General features: G+C 45.4%; 1 protein-coding gene across 1 annotated transcript in view; it reads right to left on the bottom strand.

Annotated features, from left to right (window-relative positions):
* Nucleotides 1-20,521, bottom strand: part of GLA (galactosidase alpha) — a 50,593-nt gene extending 30,072 nt beyond the window's left edge. Inside the window, exon 1 of the mRNA XM_040405037.1 lies at nt 20,333-20,521. Coding sequence (XP_040260971.1) covers nt 20,333-20,490 — 158 coding nt within the window. The 5' untranslated portion in view covers nt 20,491-20,521. The remainder of the gene's footprint in view (nt 1-20,332) is intronic.
* Between the last annotated feature and the right edge of the window lie 672 nt (nt 20,522-21,193).

Genomic DNA, 21,193 nt, shown 5'->3' with positions numbered 1-21,193 from the left:
GTGCGGTCCGCAAAATGCGGAAACGCACATTGCCGGTGTCCGTGTTTTGCGGATCTGCAAAACACACACGGATGTGTGAATGGACCCTTACTGCAGACTACTAGTATTTCATCCATAACTTCTGGTAGAAATAATAGAGAAACGGTACAACATAAAGCCATCAGAATAGATGTTCCAGAATTGTCCTATGCCGCATAGTCGTATCCTTTTATTGTTCCTAATGTAATTCTCTTATTTTCTTAATTTTCAACATCTTCCCTTCTTTTTCTCCTTCTTTTCCCCTTTTACCATCCTTCTTTCCTTACCATCCCCTTCCTTGCCCATATCTACATTTCTGTACCTCATAGACTCACACACATTTTATAAACATACATTATTCACAGCCCCATACCTCACTACAGGCTCTATTCCCAGTATTCCAATCATCCCTGATATCCCTTTGTTTCCCTATGGCTCTAAACACATACGATCATTCCATGCGTTCCACTGGTGGAACGCATACCGCTTCCGCCCATGTGCACTGGCCAAACCATAACATGCGTTCCACAACTACGACAGGTGGAACACATGTACTTCCGGTTTAACGCACTTCCGGTCAGGGTGGATTTGATTTAAATCACTAGTCAGTAAGCTTGATTTAAAATCATAGTTTTCTACATAAAGACTAATTCTTGCTGGTATAATTTTTCTCAAAAAGCATTTTATCTAAAAAAAAAAAAAAAAAATCTGATTTAAAAAAAAAAAAATTTAAATCATTGATTTTTATCCACCCTGCTTCCGGTCCTCCGATCTCCTACGGAGTAGCGTCCAGTGAAACACAGGATTTGTAGTCCTATCTTATTTTACATTTCATAAAGACCACAATAATAGCGTTTGGCCAGCGACCTCCCTAAACATCTACCACCACCAGTCCTGTCCCTTGGGACAAAGTTAACAGGACACTCCCCTTTGGGGGAGGGACTTCATTATAAACCTAGTAACATCCTGGACATGGCAGACGCCTTACCTACTTTACTCAAGTGTGGTTCACACACAGTGACTCCTCAGACCGGCCAATCGCAGCTCTGGATGATTTCTCATTCATCCAGGAAGCTGCAGGGGGGGGGGGGGGGGGGTGGAACACGGTTTGTACAGGGGTGACTGGTGCTGAACTGGTAAGCACCTGTCTCCCCTGGGTCAGGTAGGGGACACCAGTGTTTGGCGTCCCATGCCAGTGCCGCTATGCTAGATCCATCCCATGCCAGCTCCGTATGCTAGATACTACTATCGGAGCGATGGGGAGGAGACATCAGCATCTCTCCTGGGCGTTCCGATGTCTCCTCCCCATCGCTCCGAAAGTAGTAATTAGCATACGGAGCAGGAGACTGTAACTAGGGCACAGTGGGCGAATGGAGCGGCGCCCAGGAATAATAGTAAGTGCAGGGAGATCCCTGGGCGCCGCTCTATGTAGCCTGGTAACTTAACTAAGTCCGAACCCACGAAAGGTTGTCTTTAACTTTTAATACAGGAGGCGGGTGCCGGCAGCAGAATCACATTGCCGACACCCTGCACTGACAGGGAGCTGCGATCAGCGGAAGTTAACCCCTCAGGTGCGGCACCTGAGGGGGTTAACTGCCGCCGATTTGCTGCCAGTACCCGCCTCCTGTATTAAAGATTAATCATCATAGTGCACCCCCCTCCCCCCCCAGTATTAGAATCATTGGTGGCGCAGTGCGCCCCCCCCAGTAATAAAATCATTGGTGGTAGTAGCCACAGGGTCCCCCCCCCCCTCCTCATTGGTGTCAGTGGCAGTTCTGATCGTGGGGCTCCGATCAGTTACCATGGCAGCCAGGACGCTACTGAAGCCTGGCTGTCATAGTTGGCTCCCTGCTGCTGGGTGAACAGAGCACAGAGTAGCAGGGAGAGTGTGAAGTCCTAATCACCCCGATAGAGCTCTATCAGGGTGAATAGGACAAGGGATGAAAAAATCCTAGGTTCTAGCCCCTAAGGGGGGGAAATAGTTATTAAATAAAAAGTAAAAAACAAAACAAAAAAAATTTTTTTTATATATATATATATATATATATATATATATATATAAAGTATAAATTACATATAAAATATATAAACCATAAATAGACATATCACATATCGCCACGTCCAAAAAGTCCAAACTATTAAAATAGAAAAAAAATACAGAAAAAATCTATGCTGTGAATGCCGGAACAGAAAAAAAAACAAAAAAACTGAGTGATTCGCCATTTTTTTTAAAATGCGGAATGCACGTGTTTTTTTTGGTTTCGTTTTTTCGCGTGGTATCGAGTATCGCAATACTTTTTAAATGGTATCGAAATTGAATCAAAAATTTGTTATCGCAACAACTCTACTGCCAAGTGGTGTTCAGTACATCTGCACATTTGTGTTTTTTTTTTCTTTTACATTTTTTTCTGTAAAAAGAGACCTGCAGTTGTGTATCTATAATATATATATATATATATATATACACACACACACACACACACACACACACACACACACACACACAGTCAGGTCCATAAATATTGGGACATGGACACAAATCTAACATTTTTGGCTCTATACACCACCACCAAGGATTTGAAATAAAAAACAACCAAAGATGTTCTTTAACCACCTCCGGACCGCCGAACGCAGCGACGCGTCCTGGAGGTGGTTGATTAATTCCTCCTGGACGCGCCGGCGCGTCCTCTCGCGAGACGCGAGATTTCCTGTGAAGGCGCGTGCGTTCACAGGAACCGGGAGGTAAGAGAGTGGATCTCCAGCCTGCCAGCGGCGATCGTTCGCTGGCAGGCTGGAGATGTGTTTTTTTTAACCCCTAACAGGTATATTAGACGCTGTTTTGATAACAGCGTCTAATATACCTGCTACCTGGTCCTCTGGTGGTCCCCTTTGTTTGGATCGACCACCAGACACAGGTAGCTCAGTAATATGTTGCACCAAGCACCACTACACTACACCCTCCCCTGTCACTTATTAACCCCTTATTCACCCCTGATCACCCCATATAGACTCCCTGATCACCCCCCTGTCATTGATCACCCCCCTGTCATTGATCACCCCCCTGTCAGGCTCTATTTAGATGTCCGTATGATTTTTACGGTTCCACTGATAGATGGATCGGATCCGCAAAACGCATACGGACGTCTGAATGGAGCCTTACAGGGGGGTGATCAATGACAGGGGTGATCACCCCATATAGACTCCCTGATCACCTCCCTGTCATTGATCACCCCCCTGTAAGGCTCCATTCAGACATTTTTTTGGCCCAAGTTAGCGGAAATCATTTTTTTTTTCTTACAAAGTCTCATATTCCACTAACTTGTGTCAAAAAATAAAATCTCACATGAACTCACCATACCCCTCACGGAATCCAAATGCGTAAAAATTTTTAGACATTTATATTCCAGACTTCTTCTCACGCTTTAGGGTCCCTAGAATGCAAGGGCAGTATAAATACCCCACATGTGACCCCATTTCGGAAAGAAGACACCCCAAGGTATTCCGTGAGGGGCATATTGAGTCCATGAAAGATTGAAATTTTTGTCCCAAGTTAGCGGAAAGGGAGACTGAGAAAAAAAATAAAAATCAATTTCCGCTAACTTGTGCCAAAAAAAAATAATTTCTATGAACTCACCATGCCCCTCATTGAATACCTTGGGGTGTCTTCTTTCCAAAATAGGGTTACATGTGGGGTATTTATACTGCCCTGGCATTCTAGGGGCCCTAAAGCGTGCAAAGAAGTCTGGGATCCAAATGTCTAAAAATGCCCTCATAAAAGGAATGTGGGCCCCTTTGCGCATCTAGGCTGCAAAAAAGTGTCACACATCTGGTATCACCGTATTCAGGAGAAGTTGGGCAATTGTTTTGGGGTGTCATTTTACATATACCCATGCTGGGTGAGAAATATATCTTGGTCAAATGCCAACTTTGTATAAAAAAAAAAAATGGGAAAAGTTGTCTTTTGCCGAGATATTTCTCTCACCCAGCATGAGTATATGTAAAAAGACACCCCAAAACACATTGCCCAACTTCTCCTGAGTACGGAGATACCACATGTGTGACACTTTTTTGCAGCCTAGGTGGGCAAAGGGGCCCACATTCCAAAGAGCACCTTTCAGATTTCACAGGGCATTTTTTACACATTTTGATTTCAAACTTCTTACCACACATTTGGGCCCCTAGAATGCCAGGGAAGTATAACTACCCCACAAGTGACCCCATTTTGGAAAGAAGACACCCCAAGGTATTCGCTGATGGGCATAGTGAGTTCATGGAAGTTTTTATTTTTTGTCACAAGTTAGTGGAATATGAGACTTTGTAAGAAAAAAAAAAAAAAAATCATAATTTTCCACTAACTTGTGACAAAAAATAAAAAGTTCTATGAACTCACTATGCCCATCAGCGAATACCTTAGGGTGTGTACTTTCCGAAATGGGGTCATTTGTGGGGTGTTTGTACTGTCTGGGCATTGTAGAACCTCAGGAAACATGACAGGTGCTGAGAAAGTCAGAGCTGCTTCAAAAAGCGGAAATTCACATTTTTGTACCATAGTTTGTAAACGCTATAACTTTTACCCAAACCATTTTTTTTTTACCCAAACATTTTTTTTTTATCAAAGACATGTAGAACAATAAATTTAGAGAAAAATTTATATATGGATGTCGTTTTTTTTGCAAAATTTTACAACTGAAAGTGAAAAATGTCATTTTTTTGCAAAAAAAATCGTTAAATTTCGATTAATAACAAAAAAAGTAAAAATGTCAGCAGCAATGAAATACCACCAAATGAAAGCTCTATTAGTGAGAAGAAAAGAAGGTAAAATTCATTTGGGTGGTAAGTTGCATGACCGAGCAATAAACGGTGAAAGTAGTGTAGGTCAGAAGTGTAAAAAGTGGCCTGGTCATTAAGGGTGTTTAAGCTATAGGGGCTGAGGTGGTTAACTACAGACTGTCATCTTTAATTTGAGGGTATTTACATCCAAATCAGGTGAACGGTGTAGGAATTACAACAGTTTGCATATGTGCCTCCCACTTGTTAAGGGACCAAAAGTAATGACACAGAATAATAAGCATAAATCAAACTTTCACTTTTTAATACTTGGTTGCAAATCCTTTGCAGTCAATTACAGCCTGAAGTCTGGAACGCATAGACATCACCAGATGATGGGTTTCTTCCCTGGTGCTGCTCTGCCAGGCCTCTACTGCAACTGTCTTCAGTTCCTGCTTATTCTTGGGGCATTTTCCCTTCAGTTTTGTCTTCAGCAAGTGAAATGCATGCTCAAATCGGATTCAGGTCAGGTGATTGACTTGGCCATTGCAGAACATTCCACTTCTTTCCCTTAAAAAAACTCTTTGGTTGCTTTTGCAGTATGCTTTGGGTCATTGTCCATCTGCACTGTGAAGCGCCGTCCAATGAGTTCTGAAGCATTTGGCTGAATATGAGCAGATAATATTGCCCGAAACACTTCAGAATTCATCCTGCTGCTTTTGTCAGCAGTCACATCATCAATAAATACAAGAGAACCAGTTCCATTGGCAGCCATACATCCCCACGCCATGACACTACCACCACCATGCTTCACTGATGAGGTGGTACGCTTAGGATCATAAGCAGTTCCTTTCCTTTTCCATACTCTTTTCTTCCCATCACTCTGGTACAAGTTGATCTTGGTCTCATCTGTCCATAAACTGTTGTTCCAGAACTGTGAAGGCTTTTGAAGATGTTGTTTGGCAAACTCTAATCTTGCCTTCCTGTTTTTGAGGCTCGCCAATGGTTTACATCTTGTGGTGAACCCTCTGTATTTACTCTGGTGAAGTCTTCTATTGATGTTAACATTGACACACATACACCTACCTCCTGGAGAGTGTTCTTGATCTGGCCAACTGTTGTGAAGGGCGTTTTCTTCACCAGGGAAATAATTTTTTGGACATCCACCACAGTTTTCCGTGGTCTTCCGGGTCTTCTGGTGTTGATGAGCTCACCGGTGCGTTCCTTCTTTTTAAGGATGTTCCAAACAGTTGTTTTGGCCACTCCTAATGTTTTTGCCATCTCTGATAGGTTTGTTTTGTTTTTTCAGCTTAATGATGGCTTGCTTCACTGATAGTGACAGCTCTTTGGATCTCATCTTGAGAGTTGACAGATTCCAAATGCAAATAGCACACTTGAAATGAACTCTGGACCTTTTATCTGCTTATTGTAATTGGGATAATGAGGGAACAACACACACCTGGCCATGGAACAGCTCAGAAGCCAATTGTCCCATTACTTTTGGTCCCTTAACAAGTGGGAGGCACATATGCAAACTGTTGTAATTCCTACACCGTTCACCTGATTTGGATGTAAATACCCTCAAATTAAAGCTGACAGTCTGCAGTTAAAGCACATCTTGTTCGTTTCATTTCAAATGCATTGTGGTGGTGTATAGAGCCAAAAATGTTAGAATTGTGTCGATGTCCCAATATTTATGGACCCGACTATATAAAAATAAATTTCGGTTAGTGTTAGTTTAGCATTTTGCATGAATGCACCATCTGCGTGTGTGCATTTTGAAACCACTGAGCACCGATCAGTAGTGTCCGTTACTGATCGCGTCTGCTCATTTTTCACCATTTTTCTCCTAAATTTAATTTCCAATTTATTACAAGCCCCTTCACGTGTGAAAGCACCTCATTCACACCCCACACTAAATAAAGTTTTACACATTTCACCCCAATAAAATTAAAATGGCCCGTCCATCCCAACGAGTTTACTCAGCTGAAGAGGCATGTGCATATCTTGCCTCTGATACCGAGTCGACCAGTGAGGGAGAAGAGGATGCCACTTTCCTCTACCCCCTCATCATCATCCTGTGATTATGGACCCTCTAGAAGGCGCCCCAGGGTAGCAGTGAAGACAGCCCCCCAGAGTGACCCCATATGGACCCCACCCCCTGAGGATTATCAGCCCCAAATTCCTCAGTTTGTGGGCAGCTCAGGAATTCCGATAGATTGTTCGGGCTTCACAGAAATAGTTTTTTTTAAAATCTTTTTCTCTAAAAGATTTAATAAATTTAAAGGTAACCCAAACAAATTTATTCGCCCATCAATTTATTTCCCAGAACCCCACACCACCATACGCTAGACCCCAGTAAATGCAGCAGAGATGATGACCTTTTGGGGGCTCTTGCTGCATATGGGCTTAGTAAAAAAAACAAAGATTAATCAGTATTGGAGTGCGGATGTCTTGTACCACACTCCAATTTACAGTAATACCATGGCCCGTAATCGATTCCAAGCAATACTGAAATTTTTGCATTACAACGATAATGCACAGTGCCCACCCCAGAATGACCCCGCATTTGACAGCCTGTTCAAAATTAGGCCCATCCTTGACCACTTTAAAAAGGGGTTGTCCGGGATTAGGGACATTTGTGTAATTGTTTAACAAGCACATAAATATTACATACATGACTATCCTACCTTTGCCAGACTTTTCTGATGCCCCATATACATTGCACAAATTCTCAGCCGGAAGTGAGTCTTTTATTAGATTCAGTGACGTACCGGGTCCCTTTCTGCAGAGCAAAGCAGCTTCTTCCGCTTCGCAGGGAGCCCGGTGACGTCACCATCAGCCGCAGTGATTATGCAGAGCGCTCGGAGGGTCGGTAACCAGGCGGCAACAGATTGCGCTAAGCCACACCCCTCTAGGCAGGGCGTTTTCTTCTCAATGAAGGAGGCAATATGTGCGGCAGGAGGCGGGATATGATTCGGGGGGGCGGATGCACGGAGGAGGTGGCGATGTGCGGCAGGAGGCGGAATATTAATGAAGGGGCGGAGATGATAGTCATCTGAAACCATGTGATGCGCAGTGCGGCAGGAAGTTAGGCAAACAAACATAGAAGTAAACAGTGCGTGGGGGACCGTCGGAGCATTGTAAAAATGGCGAAAATACCTAAAAACATATGGGGAGACCTTAAATGAGCTGCTAATAGTGAGTACACAAAAAAAAATAAAAAAGGGTTGTCCGGGATCACATTTTTTTAACGTAAAGTTCAGAAGTGTACACCCCAGAACAAAATGTCTGCATAGACGAATCCCTATTACTTTTCAAAGGGAGGGTAAGATTCTGCCAGTACCTGGCCAGCAAGCGGGCAAGGTATGGCATAAAACTGTATAAAATCTGTGAGTAGCTCTGGGTACACTCACAAGTTCTGGGTTTACGAAGGGAAAGACACCCGGATTGAACCCCCAGAATGCCCCCAGTCCTCTGAGTTAGTGGGAAGATAGTGTGGGACTTACTGCACCCACTGCTGGATAAGGGTCACGATCTGTACATGGATAATTACTACACGAGTTTACCACTGTTCCAGTGCCTAGCTTCCAGACGTACGGCACAGTACGCAAAAAACAGAGAGGCCTCCCTAGTTCCCCGGTAGGGCAACCACTAAGAAAGGAGACAGCTCTGCTCTCCTCAATGAGAACATGTTGGTGGTTAAGTACAAGAGGGATGTCCTTTTACTGACCACCATTCACAGTAACACCAGCTCCCATGCCGCTGTACGAGGTACCACAACCACTGTCCCCAAGCCAGACTGCATCCTGTACTACAATAGACACATGGGGGAAGGGGGGGGGGGGGGGGGGGGGGGGTTGATCTTTCAGATCAAAGTTCTGAAGACCTACAGTGCCACACACGAAAAACAAAAGCGTGGTACAAAAAGCTGGCCGTACACATTGTACAGATGGCACTGCACAATGCATTCATGCTATTTAGATCTAGAGGCCATCCAAGAACATTCCTACAATTTTAAGAGGTGGTGATAAAGGCCGAATTTTTTCTAACTTCTGCAAGTTACCCTGCCCGAGTTGTACCAGGGCAACATTTCCCTGGTGAAGTCCCCCAAACAGCGAGAAAGGGAAGCACCTAAAAATGATGCATGGTGTGTTCCAAAAGGGGGATAAGAAAAGACACCATTTACCATTGGGAAACCTGCCCTGAAAAACCTGGCCTGTGCATCAAGGATTGTTTCAGAATCTATAACTCATCCATGGAATAATTTCATCCTTGATGTAACCTGTAATTTTAACACCTTAAACCTAGAGTTGAGCAAACCCGAACTGTAAAGTTCGGGTTCGTACCGAACTTTAGGTTTTTCAGCACCCGGACCCAAACATTTACGTAAAAGTTCGGGTTCGGTGCTTTCTTGGCGCTTTTTGAAAGGCTGCACAGCAGCCAATCAACAAGCGTCATACTACTTGCCCCAAAAAGCCATCACAGCCATGCCTACTATTGGCATGGCTGTGATTGGCCAACTGCAGCATGTGACCTAGCCTCTATTTAAGCTGGAGTCACGTAGCGCCGCCCGGCTGCAGCTTCTGTGAGGGAGAGATCAGGGAGAAATCTTATCAAGAACTGCTTTTTTTACTCAGCGATCGACAGAAAATGTGTTTTGTGGGTGCAGTGCACAATATTTTTAAGGCGGCCCTGAGCCAACTACTGCTGAAAATGAACTTTTTTTACTTCAGTTAGTCAATATCAATACATAATCGGCAGCCATTTTATGCAACGATAGTGCACCAGCACAGGATATCTGCATGTCTGCAAGTCCAGAAATACATCTTTTTGCTTACTGGGGTGAAAAAACACTGATATAGTGCACATCTGGGATTAGACATGCATAAGTTACTGTGAAATTTAGGCCACAAATACCGCTGTCATAAAGAGTTAAAAAAATACCCTACATATGGGTTTTTATTGGCGGTTAATTATTTTTAAACAGACTTAACCACTTTTTACTTTGCTTTGTGAACGCCAACTATGAGGCAAACATATAATAAAGGGACGTGGTCATGGTCGTGGTGTTGGTGGAGCCTCTGGTGCAGGGAGAGGACGTGGCCGTTCTGCCACAGCTACACGTCCTACTGAACCTACTACCTCAGGTCCCAGTAGCCGCCAGAATCTACAGCGATATTTGGTCGGGCCTAATGCCGTTCTAAGGATGGTAAGGCCTGAGCAAGTACAGGCGCTAGTCAATTGGGTGGCCGACAGTGGATCCAGCACGTTCACATTATCTCCCACCCAGTCTTCTGCAGAAAGCGCACAGGTGGCGCCTGAAACCCATGCCCATCAGTCTGTCACATCACCCCCGTGCATATCGGGGAACCTGTCTGAGCCTCAAGTCATGCAGCAGTCTCTTATGCTGTTTGAAGACTCTGCTGGCAGGGTTTCCTAAGGGCATCCATCTAGCCCTTCCCCAGGGGTGGAAGACATAGAATGCACTGACGCACAACCACTTACAGTTGCAAGAAAAAGTATGTGAACCCTTTGGAATGATATAGATTTCTGCACAAATTGGTCATAAAATGTGATCTGATCTTCATCTAAGTCACAACAATAGACAATCACAGTCTGCCTAAACTAATAACACACAAATAATTAAATGTTAATGTTTTTATTGAACACACCATGTAAACATTCACAGTGCAGGTGGAAAAAGTATGTGAACCCTTGGATTTAATAACTGGTTGAACCTGCTTTGGCAGCAATAACTTCAACCAAACGTTTCCTGTAGTTGCAGATCAGACGTGCACAACGGCCAGGAGTAATTCTTGACCATTCCTCTTTACAGAACTGTTTCAGTTCAGCAATATTCTTGGGATGTCTGGTGTGAATCGCTTTCTGGAGGTCATGCCACAGGATCTCAATCGGGTTGAGGTCAGGACTCTGACTGGGCAACTCCAGAAGGCGTATTTTCATTTGTTTAAGCCATTCTGTTGTTGATTTACTTCTATGCTTTGGGTCGTTGCCCTGTTGCAACACCCATCTTCTGTTGAGCTTCAGCTGGTGGACAGATGGCCTTAAGTTCTCCTGCAAAATGTCTTGATAAAATTGGGAATTCATTTTTCCTTCGATGATCGTAATCTGTCCAGGCCCTGACGCAGCAAGGCAGCCCCAAACCATGATGCCCCCACCACCATATTTTACAGTTGGGATGAGGTTCTGATGTTGGTGTGCTGTGCCTCTTTCTCCACACATAGTGTTGTGTGTTTCTTCCAAACAACTCAACTTGGGTTTCATCTGTCCACAGAATATTTTGCCAGTACTGCTGTGGAACATCCAGGTGCTTTTGTGCAAACTGTAAACGTGCAGCAATGTTTTTTTTGGACAGCAGTGGCTTCCTCTGTGGTATCCTCCCATGAAATCCATTCTTGTTAAGTGTTTTACGTATCGTAGATTTGCTAACAGGGATGTTAGCATATGCCAGAGACATTTGTAAGTCTTTAGCTGACACTCTAGGATTCTTCTTCACCTCATTGAGCAGTCTGCACTGTGCTCTTGCAGTCATCTTTACAGGACGGCCACTCCTAGGAAGAGTAGCAGCAGTGCTTAACTTTCTCCATTTATAGACAATTGGTCTTACCGTGGACTGATGAACAGCAAGGCTTTTGGAGATACTTTTATAACCCTTTCCAGCTTTATGCAAGTCAACAATTCTTAATCGTAGGTCTTCTGAAAGCTCTTTTGTGCGAGGCATCATTCACATCAGGCAATGCTTCTTGTGAAAAGCAAATCCAGAACTGGTGTGTGTTTTTTTATAGGGCAGGGCAGCTGTAACCAACACCTCCAATCATTGATTGGACTCCAGTTGGCTGACACCTCACTCCAATTAGCTCTTGGAGATGTCATTAGTCTAGGGGTTCATACTTTTTCCACCTGCACTGTGAATGTTTACATGGTGTGTTCAATAAAAACATGGTAACATTTAATTATTTGTGTGTTTTTAGTTTAAGCAGACTGTGATTGTCTATTGTTGTGACCTAGATAAAGATCAGATCACATTTTATGACCAATTTGTGCAGAAATCCATATCATTCCAAAGGGTTCACATACTTTTTCTTGCAACTGTACGTCTCCTGATGAGGAATACCACCTCAGCACGTCTCTGATGATGACGAAACACAGGTGCCAACTGCTGCGTCTTTCTGCAGTGTGCAGACCGAAAAGGAGGTCAGGGAGGAAGACGATGCACGGGACGATGAGGTCCTAGACCCCACATGGAATGAAGGTCGTGCCACTGACTTTCACAGTTCGGAGAAAGAGGCAGTGGTGAGACCGAGCCAACAGCGTAGCAAAAGCGGGAGCAGGGTGCAAAAGCAGAGCAGCCGTCGCCAAAACAGTTTGCCTGCTACTGGCCACCGTCACCAGGGACCGAGCACACCAAAGGCAGCTTCAAGGAGTTCCCTTCTTCACACAATGTTCTGATGACAAGACCCGAGTGGTTTGCACACTGTGCCATCACAGCCTGAAGCGAGGCATTAACGTTCTGAACCTTAGCACAACCTGCATGACCAGGCATCTACATGCGAGACACGGGATGCAGTGGAGTAAGCACCTTCAAAACCAAGAAAGGGCTCAGGCCCTTTCTGCTCTCTCTTCTGCCTCGGCCTCTTCCTCCGGAGGAACGTTGGCACCTGCCGCCCAGCAAACAGAGGATGTGCCACCAACAACACCACCTCCGTCACCAAGCATCACCACCATGTCACAGGTAAGCGTTCAGCTCTCCATCTCACAAACCTTTGAGAGAAAGCATAAATTCCCACCTAGCCACCCTCGATCCCTGGCCCTGAAACCGCATTTCTAAACTACTGGCCTTTGAAATGCTGTCATTCAGGCTGGTGGAGACAGACAGCTTCAAACAACTCATGTCGCTTGCTGTCCCACAGTACGTCGTTCCCAGCCGCCACTACTTCTCCAGGAGAGCCGTGCCCTCCCTGCACAACCAAGTATCGGATAAAATCAAGTGTGCACTGCGCAACGCCATCTGTGGCAAGGTCCACCTAACCACAGATACGTGGACCAGTAAGCACGGCCAGGGACGCTATATCTCCCTAACTGCACACTGGGTAAATGTAGTGGCGGCTGGGCCCCAGGCGGAGAGCTGTTTGGCGCACGTCCTTCCGCCGCCAAGGATCGCAGGGCAACATTCTTTGCCTCCTGTTGCCTCCTCCTCTTCTACCACCTCCTCATGCGGTCAGCGAAAGACCTTCACCACCAACTTCAGCACAGCCAGCGGCAAACGTCAGCAGGCCGTTCTGAAACTGATGTGTTTGGGGGACAGGGCCCACACCGCGCAGGAGTTGTGGCGGGGTATAGAACAACAGACCGACGAGTGGTTGCTGCCAGCGAGCCTCAAGCCCGGCCCGGTGGTGTGCGATAATGGGCGAAATCTTGTTGCAGCTCTGGGACTAGCCGGTTTGACGCACATCCCTTGCCTGGCGCATGTGCTGAATTTGGTGGTGCAGAAATTCATTCACAACTACCCCGACATGTCAGAGCTGCAGCGTAAAGTGAGGGCCGTCTGTGCGCGCTTCCGGCGTTCTTATCCTGCCGCCGCTCGGCTGTCTGCTCTATAGCGTAACTTCAGCCTTCCCGCTCACCGCCTCATATGCGACGTGCCCACCAGGTGGAACTCCACCTTGCACATGCTGAAGAGACTGTGCAAACAGCAGCAGGCCATAGTGGAGTTTCAGCTGCAGCACGCACGGGTGAGTCGCACTGTGGAACAGCACCACTTCACCACCAATGACTGGGTCTCCATGCGAGACCTGTGTGCCCTGTTTCGAGTACTCCACCAACATGGCCAGTGGCGATGACGCCGTTATTAGCGTTACAATACCACTTCTATGTCTCCTTGAGAAAACACATAGGGCGATGATGGAAGAGGATGTGGCCCAGGACGAGGAGGAGGAAGAGGGGTCATCTCTAACACTTTCAGGCCACTCTTTTAGAAGTGGCTCAGAAAGAGGATTTTTGCAACAGCAGAGGCCAGGTCCAAATTTGGCCAGCTAGGGCCCACTACTGGGGTGGCACCCAACGCAGCTCGGGCCCATCACTGGTGCATGGCTGGGGGAATACGGAGGACGCAGACGATACGCCTCCCACAGAGGACAGCTTGTCCTTACCTCTGGGCAGCCTGGCACACATGAGTGACTACATGCTGCAGTGCCTGCGCAACGACAGCAGAGTTGCCCACATTTTAACGTGTGCTGACTACTGGGGGGCCACCCGGCTGGATCCCCGTTACAAAGACAATGTGCTGTCCTTAATTCCCTCACTGGAGCGTGATCGGAAGATGCGCGACTACAGGCGCACGCTAGTAGACGCGCTCCTGAGAGCATTCCCGACTGACGCCGCTGGACAAGTGGAAGCACAAGGCGAAGGCAGGGAAGGAGGAAGAGGTCGCCAACGCAGCTGTGTCAGCGCCAGCACCTCAGAAGGCAGGGTTAGCATGGCCGACATGTGGAAAAGCTTTGTCACCTCGCCGCAACAACCGGCCCCAACTGCTGATATGGAGCGTGTTAGCAGGAGGCAGCATTTGAACAACATGGTGGAACAGTACCTGTGCATACGCCTACACGTACTGACTGATGGTTCTGCCCCATTCAACTTCTGGGTCTCCAAATTGTCCACATGGCCAGAGCTTGCCCTGTATGCCTTGGAGGTGCTGGCCTGTCCTGCAGCCAGTGTACTCTCTGAACGTGTATTTAGCACGGCAGGGGGCGTCATTACAGACAGACGCAGCCGCCTGTCCACAGCCAACGTGGACAAGCTCACGTTCATTAAAATGAACCAGGCATGGATCCCACAAGACTTGTCTGTACCGTGTGCGGAATAGACATTTATACCACCATCAAAAATACATACTTGTACTCAAGTCAAGTGCAATGATTCTTTGTTTTATTTATTTTTTTATTTGTCCCAATGTTTTGGGGGCTACCTACCCCAATAAAAAATAAAATAAAAAAAACATTGTTGGCTACCTCCTCCTCCTCCATTGCTGCCTCCACCTACAACACCACATTCACCGCCTCCTCAACCTCCGACTCCATATCCACCTCCTTCTCTGAGTTGCAGGTTAATAATTTGTAATTTTTAGTTCATTAAATTTTAAGTTATTTCCCTATCCACATTTGTTTGCAGAGCAGTTGCCATGCTCTTAAGCACATTTTACTGCCTTTTACATCCCTCTAGCCTTTTCAAGGACTATTTTAGAGCCATTTTAATGCAAAAAAAGTGCCAATTTTAGTGCCCTAAATTGAAAAAAAATCTTATTTTCAATTGTCGGGTGACATTTTACCATTTTTGGCGTACACAAACCCCTGCTGTGCCTGGGTGACAGGGGCCTAAATCTCTCAAAATCCTCTGTTCTATTGCTGGGTGACATGAACCCCCTTTTGCCGTGAATGAACCCCTGCTGTGCCTGGGTGACAGGGGCCTAAATCTCTCTGAGGCACCGACAGCACCTGAGAAGGCAGGGTTAGCATGGAAAAGCTTTGTCAGCCTTGGAGGTGCTGACCTGCCCTGCAGCCAGTGTATAGTATGAACGTGTGTTTAGTACGGCAGAGAGCATTATCCCAGGCCACAGCCAATGTGGACAAGCTTACGTTTATCAAAATGAACCAGGCATGGATCCCACAGGACTTGTCCGTACCTTGTGCAGAATAGACATTTATACCAGTCTCAACCATCCATTCTTGTACCCAAGTGCACTTATTCTTTGTTTTATTTTGTTATATGTCCCAATATTTTGGGGGATACCCCAATTTAAAAATAAAAAAATAACACAAATCAGTGTTGGCTACCTATTCCTCCTTCACCGCAGCTTCCACCTACACTGCCACGTCAACCTACACCGCCACATCCACCACCTCCTCAACCTCCTACTCCTAGATCCAGATTGTTATTTTTTAATTTTTCTGTATTTTATGTTATTTTAAGTCCTTTCCCTATCCACATTTGTTTGCAGAACAGTTGCCATGCTCTTAAGCACATTTTGATGCCTTTTGCAGTCCTCTAGCCCTTTCCAGGACTATTTTAGAGCCATTTTAGTGCCCAAATGTTCGGGTTCCCATTGACGTCAATGGGGTTCAGGGTCAAGTTCGGGTACCGAACCCGAACTTTTTTTTCCAAGTTCGGCCGAACCCGAACAGCCAGGTGTCCGCTCAACAGAGCTTACATATCCACTATTCACCAACCACTACATATTAATTTCTGTGAAACACCTGTTTGGTCAAAGGTGCCCTTTCTACCACTTAAAATGTTCGTACGGGGGTGCTCTTTCCAAAATGGGGTAACTTCTTGGAGTTTTTAGTTTCTGGGGACCTTAGGAATTTTTTAACATGCGACATGGCACCTAAAATCCATGTCTGTTTATTCAAGCCTGCAAAATCCGTATTTTGCACTTTGCTTCTAGAGCCCTGCTATGCGCCCATACGGCATGCTAGAGGCACATGTGGGGCGTTGCCGTATTCAGGGGGAAATGGGTAAGGAAATGTGGGGTGCATTTTGTCCTGTTACCTCTTGTGAAAGTAAAAAATGTGGGTGTAAAGCATTTTTTTCTGGGGAACAAAAAAAATGTAATTTTTCATTTTCACAGCCAAGTATTTTCTAAATTCTGTGAAACGCCTGATGGGTCAAAGTGCTCACTACACACCTTGAAATACTCCTTGAGGGGTCTAGATTCTGGAATGGGGTCACTTTTTGAGGTTTTACATTGTAGCGGTACCTCAGGGTGTCTTTAAATACAAAATGGCGTATAAAAACCATTCTAGCAAAATCTGCCTTGAAAATCCACATGGGGCTGCTTTCCTTATGACCACTGACTGGCACAAGACCGTAGAGCAGTTTACCGCCACATATGGGATATTTCTGTAAACTGCTGAATCAGTGCAATGCATATTGGTTTATTTTGCTGTTAACCCTTGCTGTGTTTCAAGAAAAAAAAATTGATTAACAAAAAAATCTTCCAAAAAAAAGTGAAATTTTGATATTTAACCTCCATTTGCATTTCATTCTTGTGGAACACAGTTTGTAACATCAGTTTTGAATAATTTGAGGGATGTAGTTTCTAAAATAGGGTAAATTATGGGGGGTTTCCATTACATAAGCCCCTCAAAATCACTATAACTGAATTGGTGCTTGAAAAAAATGGTTTTGGAAATTTTGGTGAAAATCAGAAAAATTGCTTCTAAAATTTGAAGCCTTTTAACATCCTAAAAAATAAAATGACATTTACAAAATGATGCCAACATAAAGTAGACATATGAGGAATGTTGATTGATAACTATTTTATGAGGTATTACTGTCTGTCTTAAAAGTAGAGAAATTCAAATTAGAAAATTGTGAATTAAAAATAAAAATAGAAAAATAATAAAAGTTAAATTTGGGATTTTTTCATAAATAAAGGTGTAATATATTGACTCAAATTTATGACTGTCATGAAGTACAATGTGTCACAAGAAAACAGTCTCAGAATGGTTTGGATAAGTAAAAGCGTTCCAAAGCTATTACCACATAAAGTGACGCATGTCAGATTTGCTAAAATCGGCCTGGGATTTAAAGTCAAAAGTGGCTCGGTACTGAAAGGGTTAAATGGGTTGTCCGGGTTCAGAGCTGAACCCGCACATACCCACATTTTCAAACAGGCAGCCGCCCTGAATCTCGCAGGTTAAAGGCACTTGACTCTGGTAGCCCACACTCGCCGCTGTCCCACTCCGCCAAGCGGCCATTACGTCACTTTAGCCGATTTCTTGCTCTGCTGCGCACAGAGGTCATACTACATTTTTTTCAGAAGAGTAAAAATTGACATTTTTCATTTTCACAGCCAAGTGTTTCCCAATTCTGTGAAACGCCTGATGGGTCAAAGTGCTCACTACACACCTTGAAATGTTCCTTGAGGGGTGTAGTTTACGGAATGGGGTTGCTGTTTGGGGGGTTTCTACTCTAGGGGTACCTCAGGGTGTGTTCAATTGCAAGATGGCGCCTGTCAATTATTCCAGTGAAATCTGCCTTCCAGGAGCCATTTGGTGCTCCTTTCCTTCTGACCCCTGTGGTACGCCCATATAGCAGCATACAGCACATATGGAGTATTGCTATAATCAGGAGAAAATGGGCAATAAATTAGGGGGTGCATTTTCTCCAGTTCCCCCTTGTGAAAGTGAAAAATTTGGGCCTAAAGTACATTTTTCTGGAAAAAAAATAAAAAATTTCATTTTCACAGCCAATTCCATGAATCCCCTAAGAGGACGCTACATATCTTGAAATATTCCTTGAGGGGTGTAGTTTCCAGAATGGGGTCATTTTTTGGGGGTTTCCACTGTAGGGGTACCTCAGGGTGTCTTCATATGCGACATAGCTCCCAAAAGCCAATCCTGCAAAATCTATCCTCCAAAAGCCCTATGGTGCTACTTCCCTTTTGAACCCTGCCATGCACCCATACATCAATTTATGACCACATATTGGGTGTTGGCGTATTCTGGGGGAAATGGGGAACAAAATGTGAGGTGCATTTTGTCCTGTTACCCCTTGTGAAAGTGAAAAATGTGGGTGTAAAGCAACTTTTTCTGGAAAATTTTTTTAATTTTTCATTTTCACAGCCAATTCCATGAATCACTGTTGAGGACAAAGTGCTCACTACACATCTTGAGATATTCCTTGAGGGGTGTATTTTCCAGAATGGGGTCACTTTTTGGGGGTTTCCACTGTAGGGCCACCTCAGGGTGTCTTCATATGCGACATAGCTCCCAATTACCATTTTAGCTAAATCCGCTCTCCAAAAGCCATATGGTGCTCCTTCCACTCTGAAGCCTGCTGTGCGCCCATACATCAGTTTTTGAGCACACATGGGGCGTTTCTGTAAACTCCAGATTAAGGGTAATAGATTGAGTTTTTTTGGGCTGTTAACCCTTGATGTGTTACAGAAAAAATTGATTGAGATTTAAAATCTGCAACAAAAAAAAGTGACATTTTCAAATTTCATTCCCGATTTCATTTAATTCTTGTGGGGCACCTAAAGGGTTAACAAAGCTTGTAAAATCAGTTTTGAATAGCTTGAGGGATGTAGTTTCTAAAACGGGGCGATTTATGGGTGGTTTCTAATATGTAAGGCCCAGAAAGTGATTTGGTCCTGAAAAAATTGGGGTTTGGAAATGAATGGGTCAGCAATTCCGTTCCACAAAATGCGGAAAGAAATTGCGGACGTGTGAATGGACCCTTAATGTATCTGCATGACGTATACGCTAAACATATGCCCCCGATCAATGCCATACAGTGGCATCCATCACCAGGGACCATTGTATCAAAAATACATTTCCGTTTGGAGTATGCTTAGGGCCAACTTCTGGCACAATCAGCTATGTGAAGAGGCCACTGCGCAGCAGCACCATTCACCTAAACGGGACTGGGCTACACATAGGCCATTTGACCGATTAGCGTGACGCCACTAGTCCAGGAAGAGGCTGCAGCGCTCACTGGAGGGTCACCCACAGATTAGCTATGGAGGACCTGTCCTGAGGGTAGGCCATCAATAGTAAACTTCCAGAAAACCCCTTACACCAGGCACAGTACCTTGTAGGGCGAGCTCAGCTTAAACATGATCAACCTTCATCTAGTGACCCGTCGCTTCATTCTGGAGAGGAAGTACTTTCAATCCATATGCAAATGAGCACACCGCCATATGGGCCGACCAAAGCCCCTCTGTGCAGCCCCCCCCCCCTTCAGGCGAGATAACTAAGAAACCATCGATGTCCTGTCGATCAAATAGGAGAGGGGGGGGCTGGCAAAAAGATATACCCAAGTGTAACATACAAGTTTACGCCTCTATTCACTGCACAGGCTTTTTTACGCAAAGAGGAGCAGCAAATGTATTTATTTTACACCAGGTAAAGGGTGTAAAAGTTGCCAAAAATTACACCAGCAAGGGAATGGCGCGGACTTTCCTGCAGGCACAAGGACTACTAATAGAGATATATATATATATATATATATATATATATATCAGGAGGCAGTGAGGACTGACACACGCTGAGAGTTTCTCACATTAGACACGTTCGTGCCTGTAGGTACAACTAGGGATGAGCGAACTTGTATTTCAAGTTCTGCGTGCACGGTTCGGGTTACATAAGAATGCCGCCATGGATTCCGCTTCCACAGACCATAACTTATCATAGCGGAATTCTTAGATAACCCAAAACCGAACCTTGCACGCCAAACTCGAAACACAAGTTCGCTCATCCCCAGGTACAACACGGCGCTGTTGTGATCCGTCCTGGCTGCAGACTAATGAAGGGCGCACTGTGTAGCCAGTCTTCGCTGTTAATGGCCACGCAGCCACTAACAATGCACAGCAGCTATACAGTGTGGTCTTCGTTAGCTGTGGGGCCCCCCATGTAAGGTATAGGTCATGTGTCCATGCTGAAGGAGGGACCCCAACATTCTATCCATACTAAAAGAAGCAGAGCTGCCGAGAGGTCGAGGCTGCACTTCCTCCTGCCCTCACCTGATGCAGCCCGTCGGGTTCTTCACACAGTTGGTCTCGCACAGAAACCTCTCCCAGTGTAACCAGCCCATGGGGGGGGTACGGGCCAGGCCATTGTCGAGGCCGCGGACCCCCTGCAGACACAGCACGGCACTCAGCGCCCACCACACACACCGCATGGCTACTGCCGCTCAGCCAATCAGCGCTCCTCTTCCGGGACTAGCCCCGCCCCGGGGGCCGTGCTGTCGGCAGGTGTGTGAACTGACTCAGAGTCCAGGCTGCACTGGGCACGGCAATGCCTCTGGGCCTTGAGCAGCACACACACCATATAGGCGGCCGCCTCCATTCATTTCTATGGGAGTCCCCAAAACAGCTCTTTCAGAAGTCCATAGAAATCAATGGAAAGCGTCCTGCGCAAACCGCTCCATCCTCATTGATGTGGCCAGGGAAATATGGAGGGCAGCCATGCCGGCACACTTTGGGGGCTCTGTTAGGTGCAGGACCCTCACCTATCGTATCGGACATTTGTGGCAGATCCTAGTGATGTCACCAATGTCTTAGATGGGCCAAACACTTTAAGGGGGTTATTAATGTAAAACAACCCGCCGCCATCTTCATTGAATATCCCGTGAAATTCCATGCGTATGACATCACCACGCCGGCCAACGGCATCACGGGTTCAATCAAGATGGCGGCGGTGCCGGGCTCTTCGCCATCAAATGGATGAGGTATTTTTTTTTTTTTGTATAGACTTAAATATTAAAGTCAGATGCCGCAATCGCCGTTCCCTGTCATTACACCTGCTATTTACGAAGAAGTAATTCATCACAAAGCAAATTTTTGGCCCAGCAGCCAAATGAAATTTTAGAGAAGTCACATTTC

This window comes from Bufo bufo, chromosome 8 (genome assembly GCF_905171765.1).
Source record: "Bufo bufo chromosome 8, aBufBuf1.1, whole genome shotgun sequence".
In the NCBI taxonomy this organism is placed as follows: domain Eukaryota; kingdom Metazoa; phylum Chordata; class Amphibia; order Anura; family Bufonidae; genus Bufo; species Bufo bufo.
This window is presented reverse-complemented; position numbering and strand designations above follow the sequence as displayed.